General features: G+C 43.7%; 1 protein-coding gene across 5 annotated transcripts in view; it reads right to left on the minus strand.

Moving 5' to 3' along the window:
• The window catches only part of ACADSB (acyl-CoA dehydrogenase short/branched chain), a 35,056-nt gene that overhangs the window by 16,881 nt on the left and 950 nt on the right, over positions 1 to 17,225 (minus strand). For 3 of the 5 annotated variants that reach the window (XR_013449579.1, XM_078077017.1, XM_036074948.2), the window contains exons 2-3: positions 577 to 736; positions 267 to 367 (exon numbers count right to left, since the gene is read on the minus strand). Coding sequence is in view for 4 of the 5 variants with exons in the window: in XM_078077017.1 (XP_077933143.1) it covers positions 267 to 367; positions 577 to 736 (261 nt within the window). In the remaining variant the exon portion in view is untranslated. Of the gene's footprint in view, positions 1 to 266; positions 368 to 576; positions 737 to 10,679; positions 10,724 to 11,403; positions 12,018 to 17,140; positions 17,213 to 17,225 lie in introns of those variants that run through there. The other 2 variants (XM_078077016.1, XM_078077018.1) reach the window with 2 other exon arrangements.

The raw sequence follows: 17,225 nt of genomic DNA on the forward strand, positions 1-17,225 counted from the left end.
GGGTCCTGGGATCGAGCCCCGCCACGGGCTTCCTGCTCAGTGGGGAGCCTGCTTTTCCCTCTGCCCCTACCCCCCGCTCATGATCTCTTTCTCTCAAAAATAAAAAAATAAAAATCTTTAAAAGAGAACACAGATAATTTTGACTAGGAAATGAAGAGTTCATTAAGCCATCATTACAGTTCCTGAATTTAAACACATGCATACATTTTAAAGCGGGACAGTACTTATATAAAAGTTTGGAATGGGAAGAATTATAAAGTACACACCCCTTGTTGAAATAATCCTTGTATTATCGAGGTGTCCATTTTTGAATTTTCATCCATTGTTGAAACCAGAGGAGCAACCTGTTCCTGGGCAAATTTGTTAACTGTAGGGGGAAAAAAAATACTGATAACGTCTTTATTCTCTTAATAGGACAGGTTTTACTTTAAAAAAAAAAAAAAAAGTTTTAAATTATAAAAAAAATTCCATTCACAAACTGAGGTGAACATATCCCCCAAACACGTCATGGGATCTCACACTGGATCCAACTGGTGACCAGATGGATCCGGAAGTGACACTGGGCCGTCTACTCACCTATGTTCTTTATCATCATCTCCTCATCCGTAAACATCTGGAGGGGGGCACAGGACAGCCCGGCGTTTGTTATACCAAGGAGAGCTGCTGACTGGGAAGATTTCAGGACACGGGGAGGAGTTTTCCAAGAAGACAGGCAAGTTGGGAAGTTTCTTCTTAGCTGTCAGAACAGTCCCATTGAATAGGGAACACACACACAAAAGGTAAAGAGACATATCTGAACATCAGGTTTTTTGGAAATAACTTTTATAATCCCTTCTTACCTCTTGCGTCACCAAAAAAGAGGAGAAGCTGGACCATTTTAAAATTCACTGTCTTGTGAACAAAAACACAAACCGGTTTAACATTATGTCCTTTATCCAAGCAATAAGCTCTTCTAACCAACAAATTTCCCAGAGGATTAGCTTTTACCTTTAAGAAAATAGAACTTTCTGGGTGGAATTCCTTCTTTCTTTCTTTCTTTTTTTAAGATTTATTTATTTTGCGGGGCAGGGGCAGAGTGAGAGAAAGAATTTTAAGTCCCACCTGGGGCTCAATCCCACAACCCTAAGACCATGACCTGAGCCGAAATTAAGAGTCAGAGGCTCAACCGACTGCACCACCCAGGAGCCCTGGAACTCATTCTCAAAATGTTGCATTTCATGGACTTCTTTGAAGGGGAAACCTGAATATAAATAACACTAGTGGGTGACCACTGCAAAGAGCATTCTAGATGGGGCGGGAATAGGTGAGGCTCAGGGACAACTGAGCGGGGAGGAGAGCCCCCTGTCGACCTGCCCTGGGGGCTGCAGGCACCAGGGCTCTCTTGGTTTTCCAGGCCAGTTCTGGTGTTTCAGCTTCTCTGGTGCTTCAGCTTCAGAGACGGTGCAGCAACAGGGTTAAGAAAACAGGCTCTGAATGGAAAAAAGAGTCTCTTCAACAAATGGTGTTGGGAAAATTGGACAGCCACAATGCAGAAGAATGAAACTGGACCATTTCCTTACACCACACACAAAAATAGACTCCAAATGGTTGAAAGACCTAAATGTGAGACAGGAGTCCATCAAAATCCTAGAGGAGAACACAGGCAGCAACCTCTTTGACCTCAGCTGCAGCAACTGCTTCCTAGAAACATCACCAAAGGCAAGGGAAGCAAGGGCAAAAATGAACTATTGGGACCATCAAGATAAAAAGCTTTTGCACAGCAAAGGGAACAGTCAACAAAACCAAAAGACAACTGACAGAATGGGAGAAGATATTTGTAAATGACATATCAGATAAAGGGCTAGTATCCAAAATCTATAAAGAACTTATCAAACTCAACACCCAAAGAACAAAGAATCCAATCAAGAAATGGGCAGAAGACATGAGCAGACATTTTTCCAAAGAAGACATCCAAATGGCCAAAAGACACATGAAAAAGTGCTCAACATCGCTCGGCATCAGGGAAATCCAAATCAAAACCTCAATGAGATATCACCTCACACCAGTCAGAATGGCTAAAATTAACAAGTCAGGAAACGACAGATGTTGGCGGGGATGCGGAGAAAGGGGAACCCTCCTACACTGTTGGTGGGAATGCAAGCTGGTGCAACCACTCTGGAAAACAGTATGGAGGTTCCTCAAAAAGTTGAAAATAGAGCTACCATATGATCCAGCAATTGCACTACTGGGTATTTACCCCAAAGATACAAATGTAGGGATCCAAAGGGATACGTGCACCCCGATGTTTATAGCAGCAATGTCCACAATAGCCAAACTGTGGGAAGAGCCAAGATGTCCATCGACAGATGAATGGATAAAGAAGAAGTGGTATATATACACAATGGAATATTATGCAGCCATCAAAAGGAATGAGATCTTGCCATTTGCAACGACGTGGATGGAACTGGAGGGTGTTAGGCTGAGCGAAATAAGTCAATCAGAGAAAGACATGTATCATATGACCTCACTGATATGAGGAATTCTTAATCTCAGGAAACAAACTGAGGGTTGCTGGAGTGGGGGGTGGGGTGGGAGGGATGGGTGGCTGGGTGATAGACATTGGGGAGGGTATGTGCTATGGTGAGCGCTGTGAATTGTGCAAGACTGTTGAATCACAGATCTGTGCCTCTGAAACAAATAATGCAATATATGTTAAGAAAAAAAAAAAAAGAAGAAGATTGCAGGAGGGGAAGAATGAAGGGGGGGAAATCGGAGGGGGAGACGAACCATGAGAGACGATGGACTCTGAAAAACAAACTGAGGGTTCTAGAGGGGAGGGGGGTGGGAGGATGGGTTAGCCTGGTGATGGGTATTAAAGAGGGCATGTTCTGCATGGAGCACTGGGTGTTATGCACAAACAATGAATCATGGAACACTACACCAAAAACTAATGATGTAATGTATGGTGATTAACATAACAATAAAAAAAGAAAAGAAAACAGGCTCTGGGGGCTGAAAGAACTAGTTTCAAACCCGGCATCTGGTATTTACCAGCCACGTGATCTTGGGCAAATGATTTCGACCTCAGTTAAAACTTCTCGGTCTGTTTCCTTCTCTGAAACATGTAGATAATCATCTTGAGTTTTGTGAAGATTAACGAGATAATCCACTTCATGAAGGGTTTGGCATGGCATCTGCCATACAGTAAGAGCTCGACAGACAGTAATGACTATTTCTACTCGGACCCTGAAGAACACAGCGGTGGCGGTCCTAATAGAGGTAGTCCCCGCAGCAGTAACAGAGTTAAACTGCAAGGCTGGCTTTTCTTGCCATTAGCGTGTCTTCCTGCTGCAGTGTGCCCGATGCTTCAAACGTGCCAATTCCTGTTCAAACAATGGATCTGCTCCAATTTTATTGAAAAAAGAAACCATCCAATTTGAAATGCTTGCTATATCTTTCCAATTTTATTTTGTAGAATTTTATTACAGGGAAAACAAATAAGTTATTAGTCTTTTTAGGTTCACTAAAAACATGCAAGGGAAACAAGCCAGCTACAAAAGATCACATATTAATAGGATTCTATCTGTATGAAATTTCCAGAAAAGGCAAATCCACAGAGATAGAAACTATAGTGGTTGCTTGAGGCTGGGGGTGATGGAAATATTCTATAACTCTGTAAATTACCTCAAAATCACTGCATTATACACTTTAAAAGATTGAATTTTATGGTATGTAAATTATACAATAAAGCTGTTAAGAAAAGAATTAACGTTGGGGCACCTGGGTGGCTCAGTCGGTTAAGCGTCTGCCTTTGGTTCGGGTCATGGTCTCAGGGTCCTGGGATTGAGCCCCGCATCGGGCTCCCTGCTCAGCGGGAAGCCTGCTTCTCCCTCTCCCACTCCCCCTGCTTGTGTTCCCTCTCTCACTGTGTCTCTCTCTGTCAAATAAATAAAATCTTTAAAAAAAAAAAAGAAAAGAATTAATGTTTTCCTTTTATTCAACAAGACTTAGAAACAAGTGTTCTGAGCGTCTGACAATTGCCTGAGAGTGCAGGGTACCAAGGGGAACACTATAAGGCTCATGGAACAGGCAAAAAGCAAAGCCAATTTTGCAGGATTAAAAAGCATATATGGTGTTAAAAAAAAAAAAGCAAATGTAGTAATATATTGCAATATATTTTTTCTCAGTAGTTTCGCTTATACATGGAAAAGTTTACTGATAAAAAGAAAAAAAAAACAACAAGTCACTGAGTCTGAAACCACTGTTGATCTTTCCTACACTTGGGTCAGTCTTTGTAGTTAATGTACCCAGGAGTCGATGTACTCTTCTCTAGATTCAGGAGGGAAAACAAACATTGGCCGGTTAGAAAAAGAAAATGTGTCTTTCTCAATCTTTAGTTAATTTTGTTTTGTTTGCAGAAGTAGGAGACAGTTTAGGACAAAGTTACATGGAACATTTTTTTCCTTGTTAAAAGACCTAGTTGGGACAGGAACACTTTGGACTAGAAAGAAGGGGGGGGGGCACACACATGAGGTAGTGATGTCTTCTCCCCAATGAAACAAATGGAAGAATCAAGGGTAAGGAGGACGGAGGTAAGAAATGGAGGTACGTAGGGGCTTCAGGAGGGGAGCAGAAGGACAGACTGTGATCAGTAGCAGCAGGCCCCAAGGACAGATGGGCTGGGAGAAGGGATGGGATTATGGGAGAAGGAAGAGAGATACCCGTGGGGTGTGTTCTGCTCCGTGGTTGGTGGGCGAGTCCTGCATGGGACCCTCAACAGACTTTGGAATTCATGAGAGAATGAGCCAACTAATCTCCATGAAATGATCAGGAAACTAGCCCGTTATATTTTACAACTCCAACACATGGCCCTCGATTCTTCTTTCTAGGGGAGATTATTTACTTCACTAGACCCCCCTACAGAGTTCTTTGTGTCTCTGAGTCAATGTATCACCTCTGTACCGGAGTTTAACAGAAAGCCCACCACTGAGAAACTTAAGAAGCCAGCAGGTATTACAATAATACCCATTTGTTCCTGCTTGACACAACTGTGACCCACTTAGTCTAAAAATTGCTACTGACAAAGTGTATGACTGTTCAACACATAACAATTTTTTTATTCCTTTTAAAGATTTTATTCATTCATTTAGAGAGAGAGAGAGAGAGGGAGAGGCAGAGAGAATCCCAAGTAGACTCCGCACTGAGCGCAGAGCCCAATGTGGGGCTCAATCTCACAACCCTGAGATCATGACCTGAGCCGAAACCTAGAGTCGGAACCTTTAATCCACTGAGCCACCCAGGCGTCCGACACATAACAATTATTTTAGATTCACAAGACCACAGAGGCAAATGTGCTTTACAAAGTGGATAGCGCCATACAAAGGGAGGGTGAGCTTATTGAAGATGCCATCATAAAACACAGTGGCTACACCCTGAACGGATGGAATCCCTTTTTAACCAAAGCACTGAATGTTATTACCTATCCTTTTGGGCAGAAAAAAAATGTTCCCTTTAATAGGACAGTCTTTAATAAAGGAAACATTTCCCTGCCTCGCCGTTAAACACACAGTCCAAGGTTTCTGATGATGATTTTCAACTGTCCCCTGCCCTTCAGTGTTGACCTCAGCCTCTGCAGCGTTGGTATCCACTCCATCAAAATGATTTTCCACAGTTATAACCCATTGCACCACATCATCACATTTTTTTGTATAGAGCAGCAATCGAGACTTGAGTGGAATAATAGTTATTTATGCCTTGCCAAATACTTCTTGGAGCTTGAGGATGACCTGTTTCCTACTCAACGGACCAGAGTGCTGCTGCCCTTAGAAGTACTGACGATCAAACCTGGGGTCTGCAGACTCCCGTGGGCCAAACAATCAAGCCCATGAACTTGGATGGGGGAACTTATATCTTTATTTCACTAACCTCTCACTCAAGTCAAGCATTTCCTTCAATTATGAAATGGAGGCAACAAGTTACAAGTTATCGGTGACGGTCACTGAAAGAAATTACAGTTATTTTTATATCAAATAACAGCCAGTGCAAACATCTTGAGGCTCCTCATGATTTCAAAACTGCTGGCCTGTTGCCAGATATTAAGAAACACGTATTACCACTATCACAATTAAAAACATTTTTATGACTTTTATTATAACTGGGTTCCTTTGTAATCTTGCGTAGTTTATGTGTTTTAAAACATTTTGAGAAAGGGGCTATTAAATTTCACTATATTGCTGTATACCTTTCATTTATGGCACAAAAAAAGGTGAAGAACCCCTGACTGCCGGATGTTCTGGTAGATTTTCTGCTAAACTCATTAAGGTTAGCTGTTAGGAGTCATAACCCTTCTCCATTATGTCTCAGCATAATGAAATATCGTTCCAAACATTCTTTGAGTGCTTTAAGTCTACAGGCTTTTACAATGCCCGAAAGGTAAAAAGGAGGACACAGGAGAGAAGTTTGCTAACCTGCAAAATCCCTCTTAGACTTTTCCAAAGGAAATGTTTTGATAGAACACGAAGGGCTCCACCTTAAATGCCTATATTCAGGGGTTCCCACCAAATGTGTCCCCCTGGGTCTCTTTTCTGCATGTGTGCACGAAGGTGTGTTTTTTTCCCTTTGATTCCATCCCGGCACCCCAGCGTTCAAGATATCTGGTCTTCTTTTCTTACTTGTAACTTCTTAACATTTTTTGTTTAAAGATTTTATTTATTTATTTGAGAGAGAGAGAGAGAGCACAAGCAGGGAGCAACAGAGGGAGAGGGAGATGCGGGACAGACGCTTAACCGACTGAGCCACTCAGGCACCCCCTTACTGGTAACCTTCTGAAGGTGAGAAATGGCTCTCATGATCTAGGATGATTCGCTGGTACAAACCTAGTGCACATTTACAACAGTTTCAGAACTGCTGACCCATACCGCTGCGAGAAACACATTTATCCGTTAAGAGTGCGGTGCTTGTATACAGTTCTTTTCAGCCTTGGCCTTAGGGTACCCAATCAAAACATTGTTTCCGCACCTTCCTCCTTCCCCACCCCCTTTGTGTGGTGATGTGATTCTCCTGTAATAATTCTGAGACTAATTCTAACGTGTGGGGTTTTCCCCCCACACCAACAAGCAATTCTCCCACACCCACCGGGTGTGCTACCATTCAACTCAATTCTGACTCTACCTACCTAAAGATGGCGTCGGGTCCCACAAGTCAAGGGGCTCAGTCCCACAAGACGGCCCCTGGCCCACTTCACATAACAGTGGCAAGCCCAGGCTGTCCCCCATGCTTCAGACCCACGGGCTATAGACTGCAGGTTCTTAGTACCTGCTCCTTGGGGGTAGTCTCGTTTAGTCTACTAGAGCAGCTCACAGAACTGAGAGGAACATTCTACTTACTAGATTACTGGTTTATTATCAAAGAATAGAACTCAGGAACAGCTACAGGAAGAGATGCACAGGGCAAGGTTGGGGGAAAGGGGGTGGAGCTTCCATGCTCTCTACTCAGGCACCCCTCTCCCAGCACCTCCCTGTGCTCACCAACCGAGAAGCTCTGGGAGCCTTGTCCTAGTGGGTTTTTATGGAGGCCTCATTATGTAGGCCGGATTGATTATATCATTGGCCGGCGGCAACTAATTCACCTTCAGTCCCTCTTCCCTCCCAGGAGGCTGGGGGGTCAAACTGAAAGGTCCAACCCTCTGATCATGAGGTTGGCTCCCAGCACCCAGTCCCCACCCTTAGTTGCAGTCCAGAAGTCACCTCATTAACATAAACTCAAGTGCACTGGAAGGGGGTCTGGTATGAACAACAAGGCACCCACTTCACCTTCAAGGCTCTCAGAGGATTTCAGGAACTGCAAACAAGAGACCAAATATTCTGGGGCGCCTAGGTGGCTCAGTCCATTAAGCATCTGCCTTCAGCTCAGGTCATGATCCTGGGGTCCTGGGATTGAGCCCCGCATCAGCTTCCTGCTCAGCAGGGAGCCTGCTTCTCCCTCTCCCTGCCACTCCCCCTGCTTGTGCTCTCTTGCTCTCTCTCAAATAAATAAATGAAATCTTAAAAAAAAAAAGAGAGAGAGACCAAATATTTTAACAAAAGATGCTCCTTGCTCTTACTGCCTAGGGAACTCCCAAGGTTTTGGGAACTGTGAGCCAGGAACCCTAAAGGAAGACCCAATATATATTTATTACAAATCTCAGTATCACAACTTGTAATACAGTTAGATTCATTGGCCACAGTGGCATTCTATCTTCCCCTGATATCTGGTTCGATTTTACTTTTATACATAAAATTGACTCTTTGTGGCATGGCATACAGTTTAAAGGGTTTTGACAAAGGCGTAGAGCTGTGTGCCCACCACCACCACTCGCCACCCAGCCCCTCCAGGGCTCCCAGATTCTGGCGCTGCCCCTCTGCCATCAACTTCTCCCCAGATCTGTCTCACTGCAGTTCCGATCACAACTCCAGCCATGACCGCATCCAGGGCACGGTCAGGAGACACACACACACATGTGGCCTCACCCGACTACAAATTCTTAGTCACCGACCTCCACTTAGACCCTTTCCCATTTCCTGAAATGGTTACAGGAACTCAAGCCCCCCAAAGCTCACCCCTTACTGTCAGCCAATGACTCACCTTCTAGCAGAAAAATAAAAGCCAACAAATGGGAACACCTCAACTTGTTGCCACCACACCCACTCGGTGTCCTGCGTCTGCACCCCTCGTCCCTCTCCCCTCCTGGTACAATGTAAATGATGTCTCTCCTCTTAAGAAAGGCCTGTCCCGGGGCGCCTGAGGGGCTCAGTCGGTTAAGCATCTGCCTTTGGCTCAGGTCATGATCCCGGGGTCCTGGGATTGAGCCCTGCATCGGGCTCCCTGCTCAGCGGGGAGCCGGCTTCTCCCTCTCCCCTCTGCTCCTGCTCTCTCTCTCTCTCTCAAATAAGTAAAATCTTAAAAAAAAAAAAAAAAAAAAGGCCCTCCCTCTACCTCTCTCTGGGTCCCACCCCTCCCTCCTTCAGAATCCTCAGCCATCCCTTTTGTCTGCTCACATTCTTCCATTTTTCCCTGCTCAAATTCCTAGCATGTGAATCATCCTTGAATCATCCACCTTGGGAACCACCCTCTTGACCCTCCCTCCTCTCCCGGGCACAGCCAGACACTGTGGAAGCCGTGCCTTCCTTGCCCTCTTTGCCTCCTGAGTGCCCCCACCACTCACCAGCACCCCTCCCCATAGGGTCTCCACCAACATCTCCTGCTTTTCCGGCTCTGACTTGCTTGCACTCCGCAGATTCAGCTCAGTTGGGCACACCCTCCTCCTTCTAAATGCTCTCTTCTCGATTTCTTCCTGTTCTCTCCTGCCAGTCTTTCTGTCTCCTGGTCTAGCTTCGCTCCCACCACCTGACCTTCAAGTGTTGAGGATGTTTGACAAAGACTCTCTCCCTAAACCAAATGTGAGTCAGTTCCTCTCACTAGGCCCTGACCTTGGGCACTGTCCTTGGGCAGTGCCCTTGGTCCGCGTCCGCTTAGTCCTGCTTTAACAAGAATCCTGCTGAGCCAGGTTAATGAAAACCCCCACCCTTGGTATCTGATCACTTTGGTCTGCCTCCAGCAAGAATCCTGGTGAGTGTGAATCTAGCAAGTGTTGGTGAGGGAGAATTTTCTCTACTCTTCAGGGTCCTTCTAGCTGGACTGAGAATCAAGTTGAAAAGAGACAGATTAATAGGAGAAAACCCAGGCACAGGGAATCCACACGGACATGGAAACTGCAAAGATAGGCAACATGATGCTACAATGAGTGACCTCTGACCTATATTATTTCACACCTGTGCACTCTATCTGTGGCACAAATTGGAAGTGGGAATTCTATTTTAGAGAGCAAAAACTGAATTCAAAATTTGGATAAGTCTTCCCAAATTGTCCTTGGCAGCACTGAGACCACCGCCACCCCCACTGGTAAGTGTGTAAGGGTGCCCACTTTCCGAGGGCCTAGCCAGCACAGCATCCTGGCCAACTTTTGGACTTCTGCATCCACCTGACAGGACAGAACTGTATTGCAAAGTATTCTCAGACTTGTATTTCTCCTATGAGTTTGAGTGTCTTTTCATACGTTTAAGAACCATTTGTAGTTCTTTTTCTGTTTATTGTTTATTCACGTCCTTTGCCCATTTTCCTATTCAGTTATTTTTTCTTCCCTGATTTCCAGGAGCACTACGTAAGTTAAGGAAATCCTCCCTTTGGTGGCAGGGGTTGCAATTTTTTAAAACCGGTTTGCCATTTGTCTTTTGACTTTGCTTATACTTGTTTTGTGCTGTCATGCAGAAGTCTATGGTTTTTATGTTGTCAAAATTATTACTCTTTTTTTGGGTGATGACATCATCCAGCTTTTAATGAGAATGACATTCCTTACTCTAAGATAATAAAGGGATCTGCCCATGCTTATTTTTAGTGTTTTATATATTTAGTTTTCTAATTTAATGTGCATTTTAATAGTGGCTAATGACATCAGTTGCATGAACAGATTTCATTTTTTTCTAAGTCCTTTTTTTTTTTTTTTTAAGTAAGCTCTGTGCCCAGTGTGGGGCTTGAACTCATGATCCTGAGATCAAGAGTGGCATACTCTAGTGACTGAGCCAGCCAGGCGCCCCCTAAGTCCTTTTTGACTTACAAGCTCATAAAAATCATATAATGATTCTACAGCTAGATAGAGTGCTCACCCTTGGTAGAGGGATCTTGATGGTATTTTTCATGTCCTTTTGCACTGTTAAAAAACAAAATTTAACCAAGTAAATTTGAAGATCTAACTGGCTTTATTCAATGATTTGTGAACTGGGCAGCATCCCATCTAGTAAGCCGAGGGGAGCTCCACTGAGCTAAATAAAAGAAAGGTTTTCAAAGGCAGAGAAGGCATTTAAAAAAAGAAAGTAATTTGTTATCAAGGAATGCACTGTTTAGGCAAGGCTGCCCTCCCTCCTAAGGGGAGCTGAAGGGGTCTCTCTGCAGAGCAGCTTTATTCGTAAGAGCCGAACACTGGAAACAACCCGATTGTCTCTCGCAGGGAGAATGGTGACATACCCACGGTGTATCGCTCATGGTGGGGGGATCTGCTTGGAACCCCAGGGTTGACAGAAAGGTTGTTTTAAATCTGAAAACATTTGAGATTCAACAGATGCCCAAAAAAGCCTTCTCAGAGCTTCCTTTATCTGTCTAAAAGCAGTAAGTTTGGGGAAAGGAGGCTGCCGGAAATCCCTTCGTAGGGGAGTTTTGTGCAAAGAGTACCAATACCTGAATAGACAAATATTATCACCAACTTTCTTATCTCCTGCCTGTTCTCCTAAAAACCCATGCCGTTCCTAAAAGCACCCTCCCTGTTTTTCCCTTAGAATCCGTTTCTGCCCCTTCCCTTGTCCCTACTAAGGTATGGAAACCTTTAACCCTCACCTTTGAGAGAGCCAGCTACTTCTTCTGTTGGCTCCCTCACGCAGGTGAGATAAGCCTTTTCTTCGAGTGAATGTTTTTTGTCAGTTTAATTTCCGGATTCCAGCTCCTGGATCCGAGAGGGAAGAGGAGAAGATTTTCCTCCTCTAGAAGGGAATATTGCTCAGCAATAAAAGGAACAAACTGTTGATTCGGGCAACAACTTGTTCGCATCTCAGGAGAATTATGCTCAATGTAAAAAGCCAGTCCCAAAGGTTACAGAGCTATGATTTCATTTACCCGACATTCTTGAGATGATAAAATTATACACATGGAGAACCGAAGCACTAGGTCACCAGGCCTTAGGGACGTCATGCAGTTAAACAAGGGGAACACAAAGGATCTCTGTGAGGCCGGAAATGTCCTGTAGCTTGACTGTGGAGGTAGATACATAAACATACATGCAATGAAACCGCACAGGACTAAATATATACATTTACAGGTGAAACTGGAGATTTCCGATGGTCTCGATGTCAGTATCTTGGTTGTGATATTGTCCTGGAATTTTTTTAAGATGACACCACTAGTGCAGACTGGATGAAGAGTACGCAGGATTCTCTTTGTGTTACTTCTGACAACTGCATGAGAATCTACAATTACCTACCGAAAATAAAGTTTTAAAAAATTCTATCGCCCTCCACCCCCCCAAATTAAACAGACTGCTTTAAAATTAGAGAAACCAAATGTTAGAGCTTTATACCACTACAGAAATTCATATGGCTTATGAGAATTATGTCAACAATTTAGAAGAAGAATAAAAAGTTAAACAGGGTATCTCTTATAATTTGCAACTGTTTCTAAAACATGTAAATTTAAGACTTATTCCAGCAGGAAGTAGTAGTGAAGAGGGGAAGGCCCTCCCTGCCAAGATTTTACATAATAAATACAAGGTGGGACCCCTGGGTGGCTCAGCCCATTAAGTGTCTGCCTTTGGCTCAGGTCATGATCCCAGGGTTCTGGGATCCAGTCTCACACTGGAGCCTGCTTCTCCCTCTGCCTGCCGCTCCCTCCCCCCCCCACTTGTGTGCGCTCGCTCTCTCTCTGACCAATAAATAAATAAAATCTTTAAAAAAATAAATAAATACAAGGCAAGGTTAAATGCCAATGTGCTTAATTATGCTCATTGCTTGTTATTGCTTTAGCCTAATTAACCTAATCAAAATGAAAACAGTGACTTTTGTAATGTTTTTATGCTCCTTGGGATATAAGGATCAATATAGTATAAAAATAGTCCTGCAGGTTTATGGGACAATATTTAACACAGAACTTGTAACTGACACAGCTAGGGCCCTATTATGTAATCAATTTTTCTTCTACTGACTTAGGCTCTGTGGTAGGAGAAGGCAGAGCCCTGCAAAGACAGCTAGTTTCCCTTACAGCAAAGCGAGAGGATGAGGGGGCAGCAGAGGTAAGAGGATTTGCTTCTTAATGCTGCTGTATCGATCATGACTTCTAGGTTCTTCTTTCCCACTGTCTAATGGAGGATTCCCATCTTCTAGACAGATCTTTTACTGAATTCTGACTAAATCCAGGATACCTATTTTAAGATCTGATTTAAGTACTGCATATACCACTTCAAATTTTAAGTTGATCCTTTCTCTGCTTTCCTATCCTTGAGCCAAAACTTCTCCACCAGAAGCTCTCCGACCTCTGCTTGCTTTCACCATAACCAGTAGATTCTGTGCTAGGGGTTCTCTGGAACTACTAAAAAGAACAATGAATCATGGAACACTACATCAAAAACTAATGATGTAATGTATGGTGATTAACATAACATAATAAAATAAAATTAAAAAAAAAAAGGGCAGCCCTTCCCTTCCACCAATCTGGGGCTCCTCCTTCCAGTATCTACTGGTTCCGAACAATGCCACCACTTTCTAGGAGAAGAATATACAGAGACGGTCTTAGGAGAGGGCAAATTAAACCAAGACGGGGCCCAGTGCCAGGGAATCAGCATAAAGGAGACCCGTTCGCCTTTCTGTGGCCCTGGCCAGGTCAGCAAGCTCTCTTTCCAAAACTACCCCATTTCCAAAGAAATCTTACAAGATGGGGTTATTAATGAACTTAAAACAATTCTTCTTTAAAGTAGGCTCCATGGGGGGCCAGAACCTGCAACCCTGAGATCAAGACCTGAGCTGAAATCAAGAGTCAGATGCTCAACCAACTGAGCCACCCAGGCGCCCTTTAAAATAAATTTTAATTGAGCAATTAACTTGGGTCCAGCATCTTACCAGGTATGGGAACTGCTTCCTTTTCAGGTAAACCAGTTTAGTAGCAGAAAGAGCAGTTAACACAGAGGTCAAGAGACCTGAAGTTCCAGTCCAGGTGTCGCATACTTAAATGCCTGCAGCGGCTGGTGGATACTGAAAGGAATTAAGGGAGCATAGGAACCTAAAGCAGTTCATACCCTGCCTCAGTTTGCATTCCAGCATCTCCAAAAGCTGGCCCTGGGTTCCTCTGCAATTTTCAAAACATCCTGCCTCTGCTCCCTATGGGTTCTTTCCTTTACTCTATCTGCTGGTACTTTTGCTCTTAAGACTGGACTTAAATATCCTTTTCCTTCTTTTGCTCTAATTCTGAATAAAGCCCACTTGTCACAAATCCTCCTCTAAGGGATACCCCACATTAATTCTCTTTGCTTTCTTTGCCTGTCTGCCAACAGTCCCCCCAAATGGTCTGTGATATACTCCAAAGGCTCAGACCTATATCTCTGGCTCTGATTTTTCTACCAGTTTCCAGATCCCTTTCCTGCTCAGCTTCCAAAATGCTTCCAGTCATACGTTTAACTGACACTTTTAGAAGTCTGGAGTTTAAAGCAGAATGAATCCTTTTCCTTTCTGTTCCCCCTAAACTGTTTTCCTCCAGATGCCCCAATCTTTGCGCGTCACCCAGCCACTCCATTTGGAAAATGTGGCATCCATCTAATTCCTCCATTTCAAGATAATGACCAAATCTTCTCAAGTTCTCCTTTATGAATGCATCTGCCATTCTAGCCGTCAGTGGTACCACCTTAGCTGAGGGCTTGTTCCACCACAGGTGAACTTTTGAAGTGGTCTAAGTGGAACCTAACCTTTTGGGTTCCCTCTGCAAGGCACTAACTGTTTTATCTGGTAGGACCCTTGGGCAAACAGCAGCTTGGAATCTCAATGGCTTCTGCTGAAATCTTGAAAATCAATTTCTTTGGTCAACAAACTGGGTGTGGCAAATAGTAGGATGAGAGATAATTTTCTACCAGGTTATAAGGAGAAAGGCCCCAATTTCCCACTCTTGAGGAGTACATGCGGAGCACAGGTCTATACCAGTGGTTCTGAATAGGGGCACACTTTCGCCCCCAGGGAACATCTGGCAATGCCTGGAGGCATTTTTAGCTGTGGCAGGGGTCAAGGGTGCTCAACATCCCCTAAATGCACAGGACAGCCTCCCACAACAGAGAATGAATGATCCGGCCTCGGATGTCGACAGTGCCAAAACTCAGAAACCCTGGTCTAGCACTTAGGAAAAGGGGGAGTCAAGGCAATGTAAGCTCAAGACAAGGCTGGTATAAAAGGATCCTGAAAGAAAGGAGAAAGCATCTTACAGCTGCCAGAGAAGATCGTTAAGGTTACTTAGTCTTCTTGGCACCAGAAAGAAAGAAGGATGGGAAACAAGGTCCTATTTGCATTTGCAATAAAACCACTGCCATTTCTGTACTGATGAATAATAACATTATGAATGCTTGTATTTTAGTAAACAAAAGGGCTGTTATCTGGGACTGTGGACAACCCTGTTAGAACAACACCGCTGCAGAACAAGTATGGACCTAACCACTTAACATGATAGAGACTTGTCTTTTAAACTCATTCCATCAACCTGCAAACTATCACATCAGCAATCCTACAATAATTATTTCTTAAACAAGCGCAGTATATTCCTACATCTACACCTTGGCGCATACATCTCCTTGGCCTATAATCTCCACCCCTCTGCTGCTTTACCTATACCTAAGCCATCCCTTCTTTTGACGCTCAGTTCCAACCCCTCCTTCTATAAGCACATCTGTCCATGCTATTTATTTAACACTGGCAATAAATAAAATCTACTGTCCTAATGGCATTTCTTAACACATAAACCTGGTCTCTCCAATTAAAAATGTAACTTCCCTGAGGTCTAAGACCCTGTTGTAAACTTACAGACCCCTAACGCTGATCAGAGTACTTTGCACAGAGCAAAGACACCCCAGCCCCCCACCCCTTCCTGGAGTTACTGGTAATAGATTCTGCCCGTATTAACAGTGAGCGTTTACTGAGTAATTACTATGCGCCAAGAGCTGTTCCAAGCACTTAACATCTAACATCTCCCTTAATACTACTGTTCTCCCCACTTTGCAGGAAAGCAAAGAGAAGTACAGAATGGGGCGGTAACTTGTCTCAAGGTTGCCCTGCTACGAGGTGGTGGAGAGGGTTCAAACTCAAGTACTCTGACTCTAGGGCCTGGGTTTATGGCACACGAACAATTTCTGCTTATGCATGTACTAAGCTCTCACTGCCTAGATACACATAATGTCCGAAAAAAAGTGCTGCCGGTTTTCTTGAATAGCAAAAAGCTGAACAAGCTATAGATCTAGTTTAGCAGTTCCAGCCACTGGCAGACCTTTATAGGATTAACCGAACAAGGAAATATCACATCAAGAATATTTTTTTAAAATGCTCTCTTGCGAAATATCGAGTTGCCTAAAATGTTTTGGAACCACAGGGTGACCAAGTCAATTCCTTACAAATTGGATTGCCCAACCATAATGGGCAGGTTCGGTCCAATGTATTTCAGGGACAACAAAGTCTTTCTGAGAAGGCAAGCATGACTGAGTGCCCATGCTCTGATCTTACTGCTGGCTGAGAAGAGCACATTGAACACTCACTACCTCCCAGTGCCTCATCTGTTAGATGAAGCCACTAATACTTGCTTAATAGGAAGAGGATATCGGGTGGAGGATGTAAAATGCTCTCTCTGCCTATCGTAAATTCTCACTAAATTCTGCCTTTCCATTTATCTTTCTTTCTTCTTTTTTTTTTTTTTAAAGATTTTATTTATTTGAGAGAGAGAGTGAGAGAGAGCACGAGCAGGGGAGAGGGAGAAGCAGACTCCCCGCTGAGCAGGGAGCCTGATGCGGGACTTGATCCCAGGATCCCAAGATCATGACCTGAGCCGAAGGCAGATGCTTAACCTACTGAGCTCCCCAGGTGCCCCTCCATTTATCTTTGAGAGGGACCAAAATTAGCCCTACTTTGCAGGGCTTTGCAATAGCCCTACTTTGCAATTCTCTACCCTCCATGCCACCTGCTGTGACAGCAATAAACCTAGATCATAGCTGATTCTGTACCTCCAAGGCTCAAAACCTTCAATGGTTCTCAACAATCCAAAGGATAAACTCCAGCATTCCTTAAAATACCCCCAAGTCCCCTTTTGCTGCAGTGTTTTCACCAATTCTCTTCTCCTAAAATCTAAACCCAGCTTCCAAAGGGCCTCTCTCTCCCCTATTTGTTTGCAGCAATATACTAATATGACTTTAGTAATTTTCTTAATAACCCAAGCCTGTAAAACAAATAACATTAACTACCTCTAATTAAACAAAAAGAGTCCTGCCTCTGGGCATAGCACTCACTGAAGTAGCCCTATGAAGAGCTTTTAATTTCTTAAAGTAAATGCAAAGAATGTAAAAGTTTACAGCTAAGCAGAAGTCAAGTTGACAATGAAGAGGAGGTATTCAAATGTGTGACGGTTTTCTGGAAAGCATGCCCTAGGACGGAAGA

The sequence above is a fragment of the Halichoerus grypus genome, chromosome 7 (assembly GCF_964656455.1).
Source record: "Halichoerus grypus chromosome 7, mHalGry1.hap1.1, whole genome shotgun sequence".
In the NCBI taxonomy this organism is placed as follows: Eukaryota; Metazoa; Chordata; class Mammalia; order Carnivora; family Phocidae; genus Halichoerus; species Halichoerus grypus.